This window comes from Battus philenor, unplaced genomic scaffold (genome assembly GCF_028537555.1).
Source record: "Battus philenor isolate CCGP_79_NKW_IND1 unplaced genomic scaffold, ilBatPhil1.0.hap1 SCAF_21, whole genome shotgun sequence".
NCBI classification, from domain to species: Eukaryota; Metazoa; Arthropoda; class Insecta; order Lepidoptera; family Papilionidae; genus Battus; species Battus philenor.
The window spans coordinates 1,320,993-1,339,953 of record NW_027181684.1 but is presented as its reverse complement, the minus strand read 5'-3'; the positions used below and the strand labels follow the sequence as shown (position 1 = coordinate 1,339,953).

Here is an 18,961-nt window from a genome sequence, read left to right as displayed (position 1 = left end):
TTATTATAACCTTATATATAGCGATTGGTTAAAGGTTTAAAAGGTGAATGTGTTTTGCTTTTGTTGGTTTGCAGCTTTTTGCTGACAAATGAGCGATTATCATTTTTTTAGCAATAAGCAAACAAAAAGTTTTCATATCATTGATTTTTAGATATGGTGTACGAAACATTAATAACTAGTAAATGGGCTAAACATTCACTCCTTTCAAGACTTTTTTAACGAAAATAAATTTTACATTATTTTATATAAACTTTTTCATGCTTTTTAACACATACGATGCATTGAGCGGTGTGATAAGTCAACAAAACTATAAATTATGATAATAATTTTAAAACATTTTGTAGATAGATATAAAAGCTCTTGCATTATAAATACGGTTTTGATACTTTAATCAATTTATTGCTATGTACGATATTTTAATACAAAATTTTGTGTAACGACGCCTTGAAATATTATTGTTACACGTCTCTTGAGAAAAACATGTTAGTTAAAGATGATCTGTTAATATTTGAGTTATTAAATATATAATATTTTTTTCGTTTTTTAAGTCATTTCATAAAATAATTATAGTTGCAATGTTGCAAGAAATAAACTCAACGTCAACGCTACCTTTGCCTCATTTGTTATCGAAGAAATAAAATGACAGTATTTTAAAAGTTTCTGTCAACGCTAGTCGCTGTCAAAATAATACGGCGTGATAGCGCACGTTGTTTTTAATTTTATAACCAATGTATTAAATGTTAACACAATATTTGATTATTAGTGAAAATGGTTAAAAGGGTAAATAATTTTTATTTATTAACTTTAATATGTTAAGTTCGAAAGTTGTTACTTATATTATTATTTCAGGAAAAGATCAATTCCATTTCTGATAATGACGACGAATCTTCAGTTATTAATGAAAATGGAAAAAGACCAGCGGAGGCACAAGGAAAAGACGACAAGAAGCGTTTGAGGACCAAAAATTTGTACAGACAACCAACTGTAAGGGAACTAAATCGGCTACAGGAAACTGAAAATTTGTTTAACTCAAATTTATTTCGCTTGCAAATAGAAGAGGTTTTAGAGGAGGTGAAAATTAAGGAAAAATCTATCAAACGTTTCGATGAATGGTTTAAAAAGTTTAAGGATCATTTACTGTCTATTCCCGAAGATGATGTAGAATACGATCTGACTGAAAAGACGATATTTAAGAATCTTAAAGTTAAATCGCCGATTGGTAGTGAATTAAACAAAACAAAATGTATGTTCAGATTTCATAAGTTCCAAAACATTGATATTGTTGGATCATATGCTTTAGGTAACTCAATTAATTCAAAATTAATTGTTGATGTTCAAATAACTACTCCGCCTGATACATACACTAAAAATGATTCAATAAACTACAAGTACCATAAAAAACGAGCAACATACCTCGCAGTCATTGCCTCACATTTAAAAACACTGGAAATAATTCAAGAAATAAAATACACATATCTAAAAGGATGCAATACAAAGCCTCTGATTGATGTTAAACCTTCAGGTAAACTTGGTGAAACATTGATAGTACGAATAAACTTAGTATGTGATGCTGAAAGTTTTAAACTACATAGGTTTAGTCCACAACGAAATAACCTCAGAGAAGCATGGTTGTTTGAAGATGAAATAGATAATACATCGGACATTGGCCCACCAACTCCTTACTACAATAATAGCATTTTAAGTGACTTAACAAGTTCAATTAATCAGGAATTATTAAATGAAACATTTTTAAACCGGGAGAACTTGAAACAGGCTGTGGTTCTGTTAAAGATTTGGCTAAGACAGCGGAGACTGCATGTATCGGGTTATGTGATAAGCATGTTTGTCGCGCACTTGGTACAGATAAAGAGAATCAACAATATTATGAGCAGTTATCAGATTATACGAAATGTCTGGATTGCACTACGTAAGTAGAAATATTTATTTTTTTAAATATTACAAATGGATCCTAATCTAAGTGTGACTGGTTTTTTTTATTCATTTTATTTTGTATTGCTAGTGTTTTTTTTTACAATATTTATTTTTCGCTTAAACTAAACGCAGACAGTTGGGAGAGGGTTGCCGCTATTTGATACGGATCTTTCTTCTCCCAGCTATGAGGCACAACAGCGTTTTATAATTTTTTAAAATTTGTCATACACAATATTCTCTTTAAGGTAAATACAGCTAAAATTTATATATATTAACAATACAATTTGGAATACTCAATTACATATTAGTTGCTACATTATTTTATTTCATGTCGCTGCCTTGAGATTTAGGACAATGTGCCGGGCCAACTGATCAAAAAGATTCTGCTGTAGATTTTTTCTTGAGAAGGTCTGGTAAGCTGAACGAAGGTATATAAGGGTTTTCACATAATGTCATGTGGTTACGTCTTTTGGATGCAAATCGGGAGCACCTCCTACTTCAGCAAACCCTGTTTGTATATCATGTATACCTTATTTGTCAACAAAAAGCCTTTGCATCCATTTTCAATCTCACTTTCTGAAGTGATCACTCTGAAATTATTTGAATGCAACACACCAGTAAAATCTGGCAATACAAAGTATGCAGGAAAAGATAATTAAACATTAATTAATTTTATATGTAAACATCTAAATACGGGTTCTAATTATTCTTGGTTGAAGTTGATGCTGTTATCTCAGGGGCTTTTACATTTTAATCGTAGCTGAGTTCACGGAGCAGAAGGGTCTGTGAACTTAGACCAAATTTGGATAACTGCCTTGTTGTATCAGCCCATGGAAGATATACTATAATTACCATTCTTGGCATTTGGGCTGGAGATTGCAGTGTGGGGTTATAATAAATAGAGGATGCTGTTGTCCATCCTCTGGTAACTTATTTGTGAACATTGGCATTCCTATATAGTTAATGCCATGAGTGAATTGTATAAGATTGTGTCCCGGATATCAAACCCATAACCGTAAGACAATACCAATGCCTTGTCTAGATTTTAGGATGAACAACTCCAGTCCCCAATAAAAAGTGGAACAGGCTCCATTAGAAGCTAACACTATTAACAATTTGAAAATAAATATATTAATATTTATTGCAGAATCCTCAGAATGGGATACAAAAGGTACTACACTATACAAAGGACCAGGTCCTGTTCCTTCCCTGGATGAGTATCTTCAATATTTCCCGGTAGTGTTCATTGATAAATCTGGATATTACAATATATGCTGGGATATGCATAAAGGAACTTACAACACTTTAAAGAGAGAATGTAGTTTAGCTATTGAAATGTTGGACAATCCAAAGATAAACAGCTTCATCCCACTGTTCATGACACCGATGCATGATTTGACAAAATTTGATCACATCATAAGGTAAGAACTTTAAAGCAGCTCTTGCCTCTTGCCAAGCCGCAATTTAATACATCTTTAAAACACACAAAAAAATATTTTTCTTACAAAAATCATATTTATTGTAATTATTTAAACAAAAGTATAAAATATGTGTATTGAAGTTAGATAAAACCGCATACATATATGACAGCACTCCTAATAATATTTAAGATGGCGGTTAGTTAATTATGATCGGTGTTTAGCTTTCACTAATTTTATGTTAGAATAATAATCATTATTATTCACACCAGTAATTTGTTTTGATTTACTAGAAGCTGACATAGGTTATATAAATTAAAATAATTAGACAATCAATCAGAGCCAAAAATGATCTGTATCAGAGACCCCCATGACCTCTCTACTCTAGCAATATATGTTATATATAATAAATGTCTGAATAACATAAGCACATATTATATGCACATATACACAGTGCAACAGAAAATTAAAATCTGTAGCGGGGATATATACAGACTAGAGCATGGTTCCACAGACTTATTAAGACTACGGGCCACTCGGGCAAATCATGAACTGATGGCGGGCCGGCCGCCAGAACTATAGGTAATTAAAGATAATAAAGAATTGATAATAATTTATTAAAATTGAAAAAGAATTTATTAATTTGAAGCGTAGCACTGCATAGTGCTTACAATCTTTTTTATATTTGGCTCAAATTTACATGTGGCATATTTTTCGAATATACGAGAGTATTATTTTTGCTATCGGCGGGCTACCAGTATTCGACCAGCGGGCTGCGGTCTGTGCATCCATGGACTAGAGAGTCACTTTAACTAAATCCGCAAGCAAAGCACTGGCTGAACAAAAATTTAGTCCAATAATACTTCCAATGAAGCACCAATTAAATGTAGAGATACACCAAATGGGGAATGTACTCTAACATTTTTTTTATCTCCTAAAAATATCTCATAGTCTGTCAAATCATTTCAGGATATCGAGAAAAAAATATATATCAGGGGGACTGGAAAGTAATGTCGCTTTCTTAAGTTAAATTCACACGACTACATTTATAACAAGTTTTTATTTCTAATCAACAATATTTTCACCTTCGTTATCGACAACCTTTTGCCATCTAGTATACAAATCAATACCGGAGCGGTAACAAATAAATCAGTTTTTCTGTAAAATATGTCAACAAAAACAACATTATTTTCCTGTCCCCCTAATGTATGTATAAATGATGTAAACACCATTGTATATGTTAAAAAAACTGTTGGTTCTTTATTTGCAAACAGTATTGTATAAAGTAAAATAAAAATCAATGATATACTTTTTTTTTTAATATATCATGTGTATTCGTAGTCTGTGGTATTTGCAAATCAAAAAAATACATATGTTATCTATATGCATTACAGATTTAAAAACCTAAATGAACTGGTAGACAGTGTGTTAAAGAAGGTTCCTAGAGAGTCCAGAGTGAACTATGGAGTTCACAAGCTTCCGCTGGTGACGGAGACAATTTACTCAATGCTGAGCAGAGGTCTTGGCGACCGGGTGGAATTGATTCAGCAGCTGTTAGAATCAGATCTGTCGTGGTCAATCGATAAAAGTGTTGATACAGAGAGAAGCAGGTAAGTTATTCTATGCAAGAATTCCAACACCCACTCTTATTCTATCAAAATTTATTGACTTATACTTATATAAAATATAATTAATAATTTAGACTAAATTGAAACGTAAAAAATTGAAATATTTAATGACGTAATCACTTTATGGATTTAACATTTTAACAACTTAGGTGCCGCTCTCGCGCCCGTGTGAGATGCCCTCTGACCAACTTTTATTAAACCAACACGGCGCCGGTGTCGCGCGATGTAACATGCTAACGTGTCGTATAACTTCATTGGCGAACTATTTGTCTTTAGTTATATTTTATAATTTTTCTTCATTGCGTCTGCAATATGAGTACGAGAAAGGGTCCGCTATATACCAAAATACAGCACTACCAGAGAAAATTCCTTACGCAATGCCTGATCTCGCGCCGGTGCGTGATATTTATGATATGTTATTTTAATTTAATTACCTTTTATATGCAAATGGTACTCATTTAATAACATTTGAATCCTTTTTAAACAAATAAACGTAAAAGAAAGTGGTTTGACTGACTGATTTTCAAGACACGAATTAAGTTTTTTATGAAAATCGAAATCAAAAAAGTAAATTTCTTTATTCAAATAGGCTATTACAAGCATTTTCCAATTATCAATCAACATAAAGTGTCTGTATTACAAAAAGCTACCACCAGCTCGGAAGGCAGTTCTGCTAAAAGCTGGTGATAAACTCAGCAGTTGTTCTTTACAAATATAGTTTTATAAAGAGTGCGCAACAATAATTAGCTTCCTGAAGCATTGACAATATTTAGTTCCACATATTAACATCGGTATATTATTCTTGGATAGAATAATATACTTTTTTGTGTATATGTTTATGATATAGATGTACTATATTATATATTTTGTCCATTTCGGTGTGAAATTGATGTTATTTGGTACTATTTTAGGTGCAGTGAAAAATTGTCCTTCGGTCTTGTTCTAAACTCAGAGAACGTAATTAATATAGTTGATAGAGGCCCACCAGCTAACCTGCCAACGTCAGAGGAATTCAGGTGAATAAAAAAATATTCTTTTTTTTTCAATTAGTGTGTTCAAAGGCAAAGGAATAAAAATATATTCAAAATTTTACTTAGACTGTATTAGTAATGATCTTATTTTAAACTATAGATAAAACAGGTTTTAAATTATTTAGAAATTAATTTAATAATTTCTGTAAATATAAAATTATTTATCAGTTGTATGGTTGATATATACCTTTGCACACAATGTTTCAAAAGACATGTGTTATACTGGCCAGGAATCGTCTTTAGAGTTTTAAAGGGAGGAGTCCAGAAGTACATCTAGGCTGATTTTTAACTAAAAATGCTTGCTTTTGGCCCCTGTTTTTGGTGTGGTGGACTTTAACAGGTTCAGTAAGCAATGTTAGAGACAACACTACAAAAATTAAAACGCTTGGATGAAATATAGACACAGTTTATTTTAAAAGTCATCCGCCTACAACTTAAGATACACCATCGTCATAATAAATCATTTGTCATGCGAATGAAATAATTTTTACATAAAACTTTCACCACTCATTTGAACATATTAAACATTGATTCAACATTAATATAAGACAGTCTTCAATTCAATATTCCATTCCAGCACTAAAGATTTAATACAAATTCACAAACAACAGCACATATGTCACTTGACGTCGTTCGTCATTTTATATTTCGTAATATTTTTCGGCGTGAGACGCGGTTTTGACAGCCGCCTACAAATCACACGCCGCGCGTCCTTAGTTTTTGCGCATGCGTAGACCGATGGTTTGATAGATAAACGAAAGCATTTTGACAACTGTGATTATTTCGCTACATTGGGAACCTCTCGTATTACCTCTCTCTTGGGTACACAAGAATTATCTTAAGAAAATATTTTTTTTTATAAAATTATTTATATTCACATATATTTTCCTTATTGTCATCTATTTGTTAATCTTTTTTTATTCACAAATTCTTTCATTTTTTTCACTTTTTCCAAATCCTTTCATTTATAACCCCGACAGAATACTATAGGTTTACATTTTCTGTTTCGATTTATTTTTATTTCCTTTACGTTTGTTTGGGCAAACATGCTAGTCATATTATATATGTAAACACATTACGAGCTATTTGATATGATTTTTCAGAGAATTTTGGGGGGAAAAGTCAGAGCTGCGGAGATTCCAAGATGGATCCATCACGGAGGCGTGCGTGTGGGATGCGGACACCATGGCTGAAAGACGAGCATTGCCGAAGCAGATCATCAACTACCTCATGAACTTTAAATATGGTGAGCTTGCTACATATAAACAAATCAATGTTATACAGGTGATCCGTTGTAGGTGTATTAAACTAGTGAATGTACATTTTATTAGCTGTCAATTAATATATGGTACACTGTATGAAATCTATGGTTTATTTATTTATTTACTTTATTGGAGATAAACAGTAACAAAAGGCAGTCAGAAATTACAAAATTAGAAACTTTGTAATATAAAATTAGTTACATTTAGTTTTTTTCATTTAGTTATATAAAATTAGTTAGATTTAAAGTCAAACAATGACAAAACAAAGAAAAACATTGCTAAACAGGTGTCAAAGATCCAGCGCATTCTTGAAATAATAAATAATGTAATGATAATATAGGATATAATTTTTTACTTATAGTCCATACTGATGATGTACCAAATTTTCTTTAGTTTAGACTTCAAAATTTAGTTGAACAGTATAGAAGTAAGAAATAAATTCTTCCTCTTCATTATTTTAGTTCTTCTTTCTCATCGACTTTGGTAAATTATGATGTCATCACCTTCATCGTTTCAGCCACAGGAAATCCTATGCTGAATGTAGATCACTCCAATAGATTTTAAATTGAACCATTATCACCTTTTATCTATATTTACACTTTATTGTACACCATAGATAATAACTAAAAAAAAGGAAATAATATATATAGAGAGGTACAACAAGCAGTCTGCTCGAGGCGATCTCTACCAGACAACCTTTGGATGAGAGACATGAAGGAGAGGGTAGTTAAGGGTGTACATATATACAAAAATACTTATATATACACACTTACATATCTATTTGTATAAACATTCCAATGTTGGTATAAGAGAAATGTATTTAATATTTCAGGCGTCCCATCATCCCAGATGTTCCATGTCACGGATCAGCTGGACAGTGTCCTCATGTGCAAGATGGCAGCTGAGTACGCAGAGGAAAGGTCCATAGATGTGTTGAGAGCTTTCGATGACCTGCGGAGAGACCTTCGTGCGCTTTCTCAGTTGCCTTTGGACATCAGCGCTGTGTATGGTGAGTTTTAGGCATTTTAATGACTTGTCAATTATTTTATATTTACACCAGTACCTCGCTGTATCAGCCTATTGCGTGCTCCGCAGTATCGAGGTGGACGCGGTTTTGGTCCAGCGCTTCACGGGGCACGGGGGGTTCTTCGAGTACCTTCACCGGTTTAAGCTCAAGGAGGACCCCTCGTGCTTCTGTGAACCGGACGTGGACCAGACTGTGGTCCACCTGGTAGCCCACTGACCTGCATTCGGAGGACCCCGGGTCAACTCCGAATGCCGGTTAGGCACGAAGATCTGCGAGGAGTTAATGGCCTCGCTAATAAAGGAGGACGAAAAGAGACCAATATTTCTCGAACTTTGCCGGAAAATTGCAGAAAAGCAATCAGAAGAAATGTAAACAATAAAATAGCTAATAACGCAAAATAAAGATGAAATGAATGTAGAACAAAATGTTTAAAATAAAGTAAAGAAATGTAAAACTGAGGAATGAATGATATCGAATGAAAGAGAAAGGCAAAAGAAATGTAGAAACGATGATGAAGTACGAAAGATTATAAGAAGAATGCAAGAATAGCACGCAAATAAAAGTAATGTGAAAAAATATTAAATGAAATAAAACGACCGTGTACTTTTCAAAGATAGAGGAGTACGAGAGAGAGAGAGACGAGAGATAAAAAAAATTCCTCGCTGTAAGAAATTAAAGGATAAAAAAACGCTAATGTATTTCACATTAGCGTTTTTTTATCCTTTAAATGAAGGTAAAATAAACAAAACAAACCTTTGTAAATATGCAAAAATTGTCTAATTGTGAAAGTAAATAGTCAAAATACCTATAACCTATCTACCAATTAAGGATGTTATATATTATAGTTAGATTATAATGTTTGTCTATAAATATGATAGGGGTGAACGAATGGCCCCCAATAGTGGGGGACATTAAAGAAATCTCGCTTTGCGTCGTTTCTGCTTAGTTAGATTGCTTTGTTTTGGGTTCTAATGTTTAATTGCTTTTTTTTTCTTTTTTTTATGTTTTTTTTTTTAAAAAACGACCCTGACAACGAAAGGAACTTTAGTGTTCTAGACAGTAACAACTACTGATGATGCAACTGACACTTGTTTCACCAATACGGAACATATGTCATGGTTAAATGTTAAACCTTCGCAGGTATATCTTCGGTGTTCAGCTACTGCTGTCCACAAGCACCCGGGGCGTCGCCGCCGCAGCCTTACGCACGTCGCCGCTGGAGCTCTGCTTTACTTAAAGACGCGCCCGGATCCCAAGTGCCTGTCTACACTCCTGCCAGCACCGCTGTCCTGGAACTGGGTAAGATTCTCCCCCATCTATCTGGAATACTGTGGTTAATAGGGTTATTTAGCATTTTGAAAAATGTATTATACATTATACTGAAGTAGAAGTGCTCGTTCAACCTACGGATGTTGCGTCCTAAAGGTTTTCAAGTGGCGCCCATGAGGCAGTAGACGCAGCTTGGGTAAGTGGACCGACGATAGTCAAAGTCCACGCCCACTATAATGCACAGGTCTTGTACATGGCACAGGTGTGCAAAGCCACAGGTTTACATGGTCACAGGTCTACATGGCCATATGTATACATGGCCACAGGTATATATAGACACAGGTCTTCTTAAGTAAGAAAAGGACCAATATTTAGCCACTTCCGCACATGCTGTGGTAGTCGTGCAACAAAGTGCACCGCCCGCCAGCCCGCTGATAAATGCGTATGTGGCTAACAATGCGAATCACAACCGCCACCGCCACCGCCAAATCACTCAACACGTGTTTCACCCCTCCACGGGGTGGTGGTACTAATCGTTTATCGCGAGGTAACGCCTGATTCCATTAAATACAGGTCTACTTGGCCATAGGTGTATATGGATACCGGTCTTCGTGGCTACAAGTCTATATAGACACAGGTCTATATAGACACAGGTCTACATGGCCACAGGTCTATTGGACACAGGTCTACATGGTCACCGATTTACATAGCCACAGGTCTACATGGCCAAATGTATACTCGGTCAGAGGTCTACATGGCCACACGTCTATATAGACACAGGTCTACATGGCCACATGTCTATATAGACACAGATCTACATGGCCAAATGTATACTCGGTCAGAGGTCTACATGGCCACACGTCTATATAGACACAGGTCTACATGGCCACACGTCTATATAGACACAGATCTACATGGCCAAATGTATACTCGGTCAGAGGTCTACATGGCCACACGTCTATATAGACACAGATCTACATGGCCAAATGTATACTCGGTCAGAGGTCTACATGGCCACACGTCTATATAGACACAGGTCTACATGGCCACACGTCTATATAGACACAGATCTACATGGCCAAATGTATACTCGGTCAGAGGTCTACATGGCCACACGTCTATATAGACACAGATCTACATGGCCAAATGTATACTCGGTCAGAGGTCTACATGGCCACACGTCTATATAGACACAGGTCTACATGGCCACACGTCTATATAGACACAGATCTACATGGCCAAATGTATACTCGGTCAGAGGTCTACATGGCCACACGTCTATATAGACACAGGTCTACATGGCCACACGTCTATATAGACACAGATCTACATGACCAAATGTATACTCGGTCAGAGGTCTACATGGCCACACGTCTATATAGACACAGGTCTACATGGCCACACGTCTATATAGACACAGATCTACATGACCAAATGTATACTCGGTCAGAGGTCTACATGGCCACACGTCTATATAGACACAGGTCTACATGGCCACACGTCTATATAGACACAGATCTACATGGCCAAATGTATACTCGGTCAGAGGTCTACATGGCCACACGTCTATATAGACACAGATCTACATGGCCAAATGTATACTCGGTCAGAGGTCTACATGGCCACACGTCTATATAGACACAGGTCTATATGGCCAAATGTATACTCGGTCAGAGGTCTACATGGCCACACGTCTATATAGACACAGGTCTACATGGCCACACGTCTATATAGACACAGATCTACATGACCAAATGTATACTCGGTCAGAGGTCTACATGGCCACACGTCTATATAGACACAGGTCTACATGGCCACACGTCTATATAGACACAGGTCTACATGGCCACACGTCTATATAGACACAGATCTACATGACCAAATGTATACTCGGTCAGAGGTCTACATGGCCACACGTCTATATAGACACAGGTCTACATGGCCACACGTCTATATAGACACAGATCTACATGGCCAAATGTATACTCGGTCAGAGGTCTACATGGCCACACGTCTATATAGACACAGATCTACATGGCCAAATGTATACTCGGTCAGAGGTCTACATGGCCACACGTCTATATAGACACAGGTCTACATGGCCACACGTCTATATAGACACAGATCTACATGGCCAAATGTATACTCGGTCAGAGGTCTACATGGCCACACGTCTATATAGACACAGGTCTACATGGCCACACGTCTATATAGACACAGATCTACATGGCCAAATGTATACTCGGTCAGAGGTCTACATGGCCACACGTCTATATAGACACAGGTCTATATGGCCAAATGTATACTCGGTCAGAGGTCTACATGGCCACACGTCTATATAGACACAGGTCTACATGGCCACACGTCTATATAGACACAGATCTACATGACCAAATGTATACTCGGTCAGAGGTCTACATGGCCACACGTCTATATAGACACAGGTCTACATGGCCACACGTCTATATAGACACAGGTCAACATGGCCACACGTCTATATAGACACAGATCTACATGACCAAATGTATACTCGGTCAGAGGTCTACATGGCCACACGTCTATATAGACACAGGTCTACATGGCCACACGTCTATATAGACACAGATCTACATGGCCAAATGTATACTCGGTCAGAGGTCTACATGGCCACACGTCTATATAGACACAGATCTACATGGCCAAATGTATACTCGGTCAGAGGTCTACATGGCCACACGTCTATATAGACACAGGTCTACATGGCCACACGTCTATATAGACACAGATCTACATGGCCAAATGTATACTCGGTCAGAGGTCTACATGGCCACACGTCTATATAGACACAGGTCTATATGGCCAAATGTATACTCGGTCAGAGGTCTACATGGCCACACGTCTATATAGACACAGGTCTACATGGCCACACGTCTATATAGACACAGATCTACATGACCAAATGTATACTCGGTCAGAGGTCTACATGGCCACACGTCTATATAGACACAGGTCTATATGGCCAAATGTATACTCGGTCAGAGGTCTACATGGCCACACGTCTATATAGACACAGGTCTACATGGCCACACGTCTATATAGACACAGATCTACATGGCCAAATGTATACTCGGTCAGAGGTCTACATGGCCACACGTCTATATAGACACAGGTCTATATGGCCAAATGTATACTCGGTCAGAGGTCTACATGGCCACACGTCTATATAGACACAGGTCTATATGGCCAAATGTATACTCGGTCAGAGGTCTACATGGCCACACGTCTATATAGACACAGGTCTATATGGCCAAATGTATACTCGGTCAGAAGTCTACATGGCCACACGTCTATATAGACACAGGTCTACATGGCCACACGTCTATATAGACACAGGTCTATATGGCCAAATGTATACTCGGTCAGAGGTCTACATGGCCACACGTCTATATAGACACAGGTCTATATGGCCAAATGTATACTCGGTCAGAGGTCTACATGGCCACACGTCTATATAGACACAGGTCTATATGGCCAAATGTATACTCGGTCAGAGGTCTACATGGCCACACGTCTATATAGACACAGGTCTACATGGCCACACGTCTATATAGACACAGGTCTATATGGCCAAATGTATACTCGGTCAGAGGTCTACATGGCCACACGTCTATATAGACACAGGTCTACATGGTCACCGATCTACATAGCCACAGGTCTACATGGTAACAGGTCAACATGCCCACAGGTCTACCCGGCCACGGTCTACATAGCCTATAATCTAACATGAATCTTTTGTTCACAGGACACAGTGGTAAATGGCCAGGTGATCTAGAAGCGTTCCGTTGCCTGAAAGCAGCCTTCCACATCCAGATTGCTGACCGGCTAACGAAGCAGTACTCCTTGCCTACCCAGCCGTACCCAACACACCTGGACGTCCTCAAGCACGGATACGTCTTCCGACTTAAGATAGCGCACTCGAAGGAGATCACGCTGCTGCGGAGAGAGATGGAGAATGGAGTGGTGAAGCATAAAGAGAGTGAGGAGAGTCTGAGTCTTCAGTGTGAGACTATGTTGCTGCCTCGGTTGAGAGGAGCTATGCATGGGTAAGCATCTTTCTTGTACCGTTTGAATATCAATCATCCTGTATATGTCTACCACATATACAGGTGATTGGTTATAGGCGTAAAAGTTTTTTAAACTTTATATCTATTGAATCATCCTGTATAATAATACTGTTTATTCATTTTCAGTCTTCATCAAAAGCATCCTGCCTTCGGTCCTGGTGCTTGTCTTCTGAAGCGTTGGCTGAGCGCTCACTTGCTATCTCCCCCCCACTTCCCGGCTGTCCTGGTGGAGTTACTGATGGCGGTTGTGTTCGTTCGACCAGCGCCGCTGGAGCCTCCCTCGCAACCTCTGTCCGCATTCCTCAGAGCTCTGCGTACGCTGGTCGACACAGACTGGTCCCGGGAGGTGATAGTGCTGGACTTCAATGGTGATATGACACGTGAGTGTTCTGATTTGTGCTTTTATAAATAAAGAATAAGGTTTATTATTGATTTTGCTCAATTAAGTCAATTTGGAATAAGCTTTGCACTCTGATTTGTGCTCAGGGTTTAAGGCAGTGGCGTAGCTAGGGGGTGGCAAGCGGGGCGGCCGCACCAGGCGCCACAAGTAGGGGGGGCACCAAAGTTGAAAATAATTTTTTTGATTTTTTTTGAATGATGAATAATGAAATGTTAAAAGAAAAATGAAAACTATAAATTAAAGTAAATAACATAAAAAGAATATCGAATTTTACCATATTTATGTTAAAAAAGTTGTTAAATAATATGAACATTAAAAAATATAAACGGTTACAAATTATAAAATACACAGTATTTAAGCCTTTGCATTCACAAAACACATAAAGTGTTTTTTAAAAGGGCCCTAAATGATAAAATAATAAATTATTACATTATTGCAAGATTATTTAAAGATAAATTGATTAAATAATCTTGCAATAATGTCAATAGAACATGAACTAGTAGACACTATTGATTTTGAAAATGTGAAAAGCGAGGGATGTTCGTTTTTAAATTTTTCCAATAAATTTTATTAAGATCTAATGTTATTTTATATATATTTATCATTATTTTGAACCAAAAAAAATATGTATTAACTACATGTTGTTCTGAATTTTGAAATTATTTAGACTCTTTAGGGGGGAGGGGGGGGGCACCAAGCCCCAATCTGCCTCAGGCCCCAAATACCATAGCTATGCCACTGGTTTAAGGTTTAGTTTTGTGCACGCGTCAGTGGTTTGGTCAAATTTGATTCTTATTGTTGGTCAATGGAGTTCTTTTTTTAATAATTTTGATTTAGGTTTAGGTTAGGTATTAGCCAGGATTTAGGTCTATTTTAACCCCTTGCTGTCTTCTAACGAGTGTGATCTCCCCTCATATATATCTTTGGGGAAGGGAAATCTTATACCTTGCAGTGGGCATCTATAGGCTGTAACGGTTATAACGACCCCACTGGTGGGGCCACTCGTACTCCCTATCTTATTCCATAAAAGAGACTTTTTTTTTCAAAATATTTTTATCATATGTTTAATTAGCATTCTCTATCTTCCATCCACCGCAATTTCTTTTTTTCTTACTTCTCGCTTTCTTCACATTAACATTCTTGCGTCGACTTCCTTCATATTTTACATTTTCACAATTTTATTCATTATTTTATTTAACACTTTTCTCCATTATTGAATATTATATTAAATACAGATTTTTATTTACAATTAAAATTATATTATTAGTCTATTTCTTGCCTGTATTACCTTTTCTTCTTTTATGATGGAAGTGATGTCTATAGTTTTTTTTTCTCCCAACTCTTTATCACAATCCACTCTTTGTCCTCTATATTAAACAGTAAGTGATTGCGTGTATCACACTCTGTTCCACCGCTGGGACCGCACGAGGGACGCACTTTTTGTGTTTAAACCTATGTAGGTACTCCAAAAATCCAGTCCTCCATGAACAATTGGATCAGAGACGCCTTCAGCTCTACTGTATGGATATAATTATTTTTGAAACGAGTATTATATTTTGAAGTTTAACTCTAATGCCATAAGGTTTAATTTTAAATGATACTCATAATATATTTTCTTAATTATTCGAACACATACAGAAAGACGGGTGTTTATGATCTGGTCCCCCGGAGTCTGCTGTAGAAATTGACCACCTGACTTGTATTCCAGGTGAAGAGATAGCGGAGCTTGAGAGGAAGTTATGTGGGAGTGAGGCGGAGAACATGCCCCCCATGCGCGTGGTGAGCTCGTGCGACGGTGAGCTGCCGGGGGCGTGGAGCCGAGCCGCCCCCGCCAGGGAGGCCCTCCTTCGCGCTCAAAGTATCGCCCGGGCCACACTTGCCTACCTTCAAAAAGCACTGCTTGAGGACTTCAAAGATAACATTCTGGTATGTAACATAATTATCATCTGGTGTTAGACCTGATTGACTCCCACTTTTGTTGTAAGAAAAGGAAACCATCGTCCCACTAGTGAGCAATTAAAGTCGCCAGACCTATCTAGACTTCTGCAGGAAGGTCATAGGACCTGTAACAGCCACTAAGTGAACGGTATAATTGAAATGAAAAACTAAAGTGGTAATTAAATAGATTAATAATAAACTAAAGCAAATAAATGATCAAAAATAAAATGAAATATAAATGTATAATTCTACATAGAAGGCGATGGAATTTAGACAATGTACGAAAGGAAAGATAAGAAAAGGAATGCAAGATATTGAGAGGAGAAAAAAATAATGAATGGAACATAGAGATAAGAGAGAATTATTAATTGTATAAATAGTCCCTGCTTTACCATGATAGTGAAGAGAGGTCCCCAAAATTCAAAGAATAATGGTTAATTGTTTTTATTGATTTAATTTTTAATTCATTGTCTCTCACATAGTATTTCACACATACACACACGCACGCATACGCGTACTCACGCACGCGCACATACACACACACACGCACACACACGCAAACATAAATAAATAAATATTTTCATATATACATATATTGCACCCATCATTTAAAGAGGAAGGATATTAGAATGGTGGGAACCTAATCAATAAGCATGAGACCATAGATAATATACCATAAATTTTCTTCCAGGGTATCTTCGTGCCTTCATTATCTGGATACGATGCCATAATACATCTTACGCCCGGTCTGGTACCGTACACATCGGAGAAGGTGGACCAGACTCCAAGGGAACGCCGCAAGACTGACGCGGTGCTGGATGACATGGTGCCAGTGGTGGAGTTCAACCCGGTCTCCAAGTATCTCGATGAATTAAGGGTAAGTGTCCAACCGTAACTACCAAGATCCTCACATCATTACCATTTGAGTCATAAGACATCCACTACTATCGTCTTCTCATTTGTATCGGTTATTTTATATGCCCCCCCCCCCCCTTTGAGAACCTTTTATTCTCACTACAGACTTTAGAGCGAGGACGTTAAGATTTTGGGTAAATATGTTTTTATTTTTTATATAATTTATATTTATAATCTTTGTCTTTCAACGACCAGACACCCAAATCCCAAATGGCAATCTGTTCAACGCCATGTGCCACTTAAACCCGATAATCCGCTGGACTCGTCACTTATGGACTGTGATCTTGCCGATGTGGTCACCAATTATATAGCATCTTCTGTACCTATGTCATCACTGTTATCACACGAGATGTTTCTTAGTTTCCTGAATGTTGTCCAGTTGAATTAGATTAATTATAGACCTACCGAAACAGCAGTACCGCGCCTAGAAAGAAAGCTTGGCGACACGACTAAGACCTTTGGATACACCCCCCCTGTCTCACCGCGCTATATAAGGCGCGGTACAGAAGTTTCGGTAGCATAGCGGTGTGTTCTAATTGAAGTTTTATTTCTAGAGTGCGTATGATGAATTCGCGTTGTTCTTCCATGACTTCTACGGCGGTGTTGAAGTAGCGGTGCTATGGCGGCCGACGATCGACGACCTACGAGAGTTTCAGGTAACTAATTGGCTAGCAAATTAAATTCTTACTTAATTAAATGAATATACAGGGTGTTTGGATATAGACGTGAAAAGGTTTGAAGGGGTGAATGTATTAATCATATGCTGTCAACCCAATCTAAATATCGACGGTTTCAGAAATAACATAATGATGATTTAAAATGAAAGTTGTAAACATTCACCTATTTTCATCACCTGATCACTTTAAAAATGACCACCTTTGCACAAGGCATCAATGTTAGTGTAATAAATTTTTACATATATATCACCAAAGAGCTTTTAATTTTTTAAATACTTTTCCAGTCACTCTTTATAAAGTGATTACTCTGATATTTGAAATAAATTACTTTTTTTTTGTATTGAAATGTAACTAGTCAATCACTCCAGGCAGCAGGAACACATCCTTCTGACATACATTTCCAACCAGACTGGTCAGAGTCCACATTCAGCGTTTCATAACTACCTCAACAAGATCACCTGTCCACATCGTGGATGGAAGTGCCTTTTTTACTTCGGAGGGGAAATCTTCCAGATGTTTAAGATACATTGCTTCTATAAGAGGACAGGGTAATATGGAATTCCTACTCAACACCTCCTGGTGATTGCCTTCTGAGTTTTGTGAAGGACTGTGGTATCTGCCGGTTGAAGGCCACTGGTAGTTCTTCACCTGTGTCATTCTGGATAGCCCCTTCCAGGGTATACGTTGTTTATGCTACCACCTAAGCTCTCGTGATGATATGACAATAGTTCAAGTCCATGTCAATCCGTCGTCTGTCTCGCAAGAGTTGAAGCTACATGGAGTTCAGAGCCTCCACCTTGAATACCCGCGGTTTCGAAGGTCCTGTTCATCAAGGGTTCACCATCCTCCGGAGGACCGTCAGGAAGCGCGTCGTCTCCAAACTCCATCTCCAGTCCAGTCTTCCTGGTTGGTCCAGAATTCGCAGAAGTGCTTGGCTTAAAGTAAAAAGCATTGTCTCCATGTGTAGCTCTATTCGTCTGGAAGTCAATTAATTTTGAGTTTTGTTTTCCAGGTCACGAATGCTAAAGCCTTGATGCCAGTGGAAGTAGAAGGTGAGACTAAATACAGGGTTAATAAGGAGGCGCTGCTCGAAGACTTCCGGATCCTGGGACGAGGTCTGGTGCTGGATATCACCGTACCATAGTTATTACAGATAATAAATATATTTATAGATATTATTTTGTTTTATTGTCCGACTACCCACAGTTTTATTGCAAATATTTATGTTTTACTTGTTACATAAAACTTAGGTTAGCACAGCAACGACCTCTACATACATAAAACAAAAAAAATGGTTATCTTTGATAAATAATAATAATTAGCATATAATGAGGATAAAAATGGAGAATAGCATAAACATA

At 37.4% G+C, this 18,961-nt stretch overlaps 1 protein-coding gene across 1 annotated transcript; it reads left to right on the top strand.

Annotated features, from left to right (window-relative positions):
• Nucleotides 1-680: 680 nt before the first annotated feature.
• Mat89Ba (nucleolar protein 6 Mat89Ba) lies at nucleotides 681-18,775 on the top strand. Its single transcript, XM_068766357.1, has 14 exons — nucleotides 681-780; nucleotides 850-1,927; nucleotides 3,080-3,353; nucleotides 4,745-4,960; nucleotides 5,890-5,994; nucleotides 7,113-7,255; nucleotides 8,104-8,280; nucleotides 9,439-9,597; nucleotides 13,349-13,649; nucleotides 13,797-14,050; nucleotides 15,779-15,996; nucleotides 16,700-16,885; nucleotides 17,478-17,579; nucleotides 18,613-18,775. Exons 1-14 carry the CDS (start codon nucleotides 769-771, stop codon nucleotides 18,742-18,744), a joined length of 3,357 nt encoding a protein of 1,118 aa, XP_068622458.1. The 5' UTR covers nucleotides 681-768; the 3' UTR covers nucleotides 18,745-18,775.
• Nucleotides 18,776-18,961: the final 186 nt, after the last annotated feature.

Bases quoted from the DNA above. Each gene is read 5' to 3' on its own strand.
- Mat89Ba (XM_068766357.1), top strand. The intron at 5,995-7,112 runs GTGAATAAAAAA...ATGATTTTTCAG, and splicing joins CCAACGTCAGAGGAATTCAG to AGAATTTTGGGGGGAAAAGT. The intron at 15,997-16,699 runs GTATGTAACATA...ATTTTCTTCCAG, and splicing joins ACTTCAAAGATAACATTCTG to GGTATCTTCGTGCCTTCATT.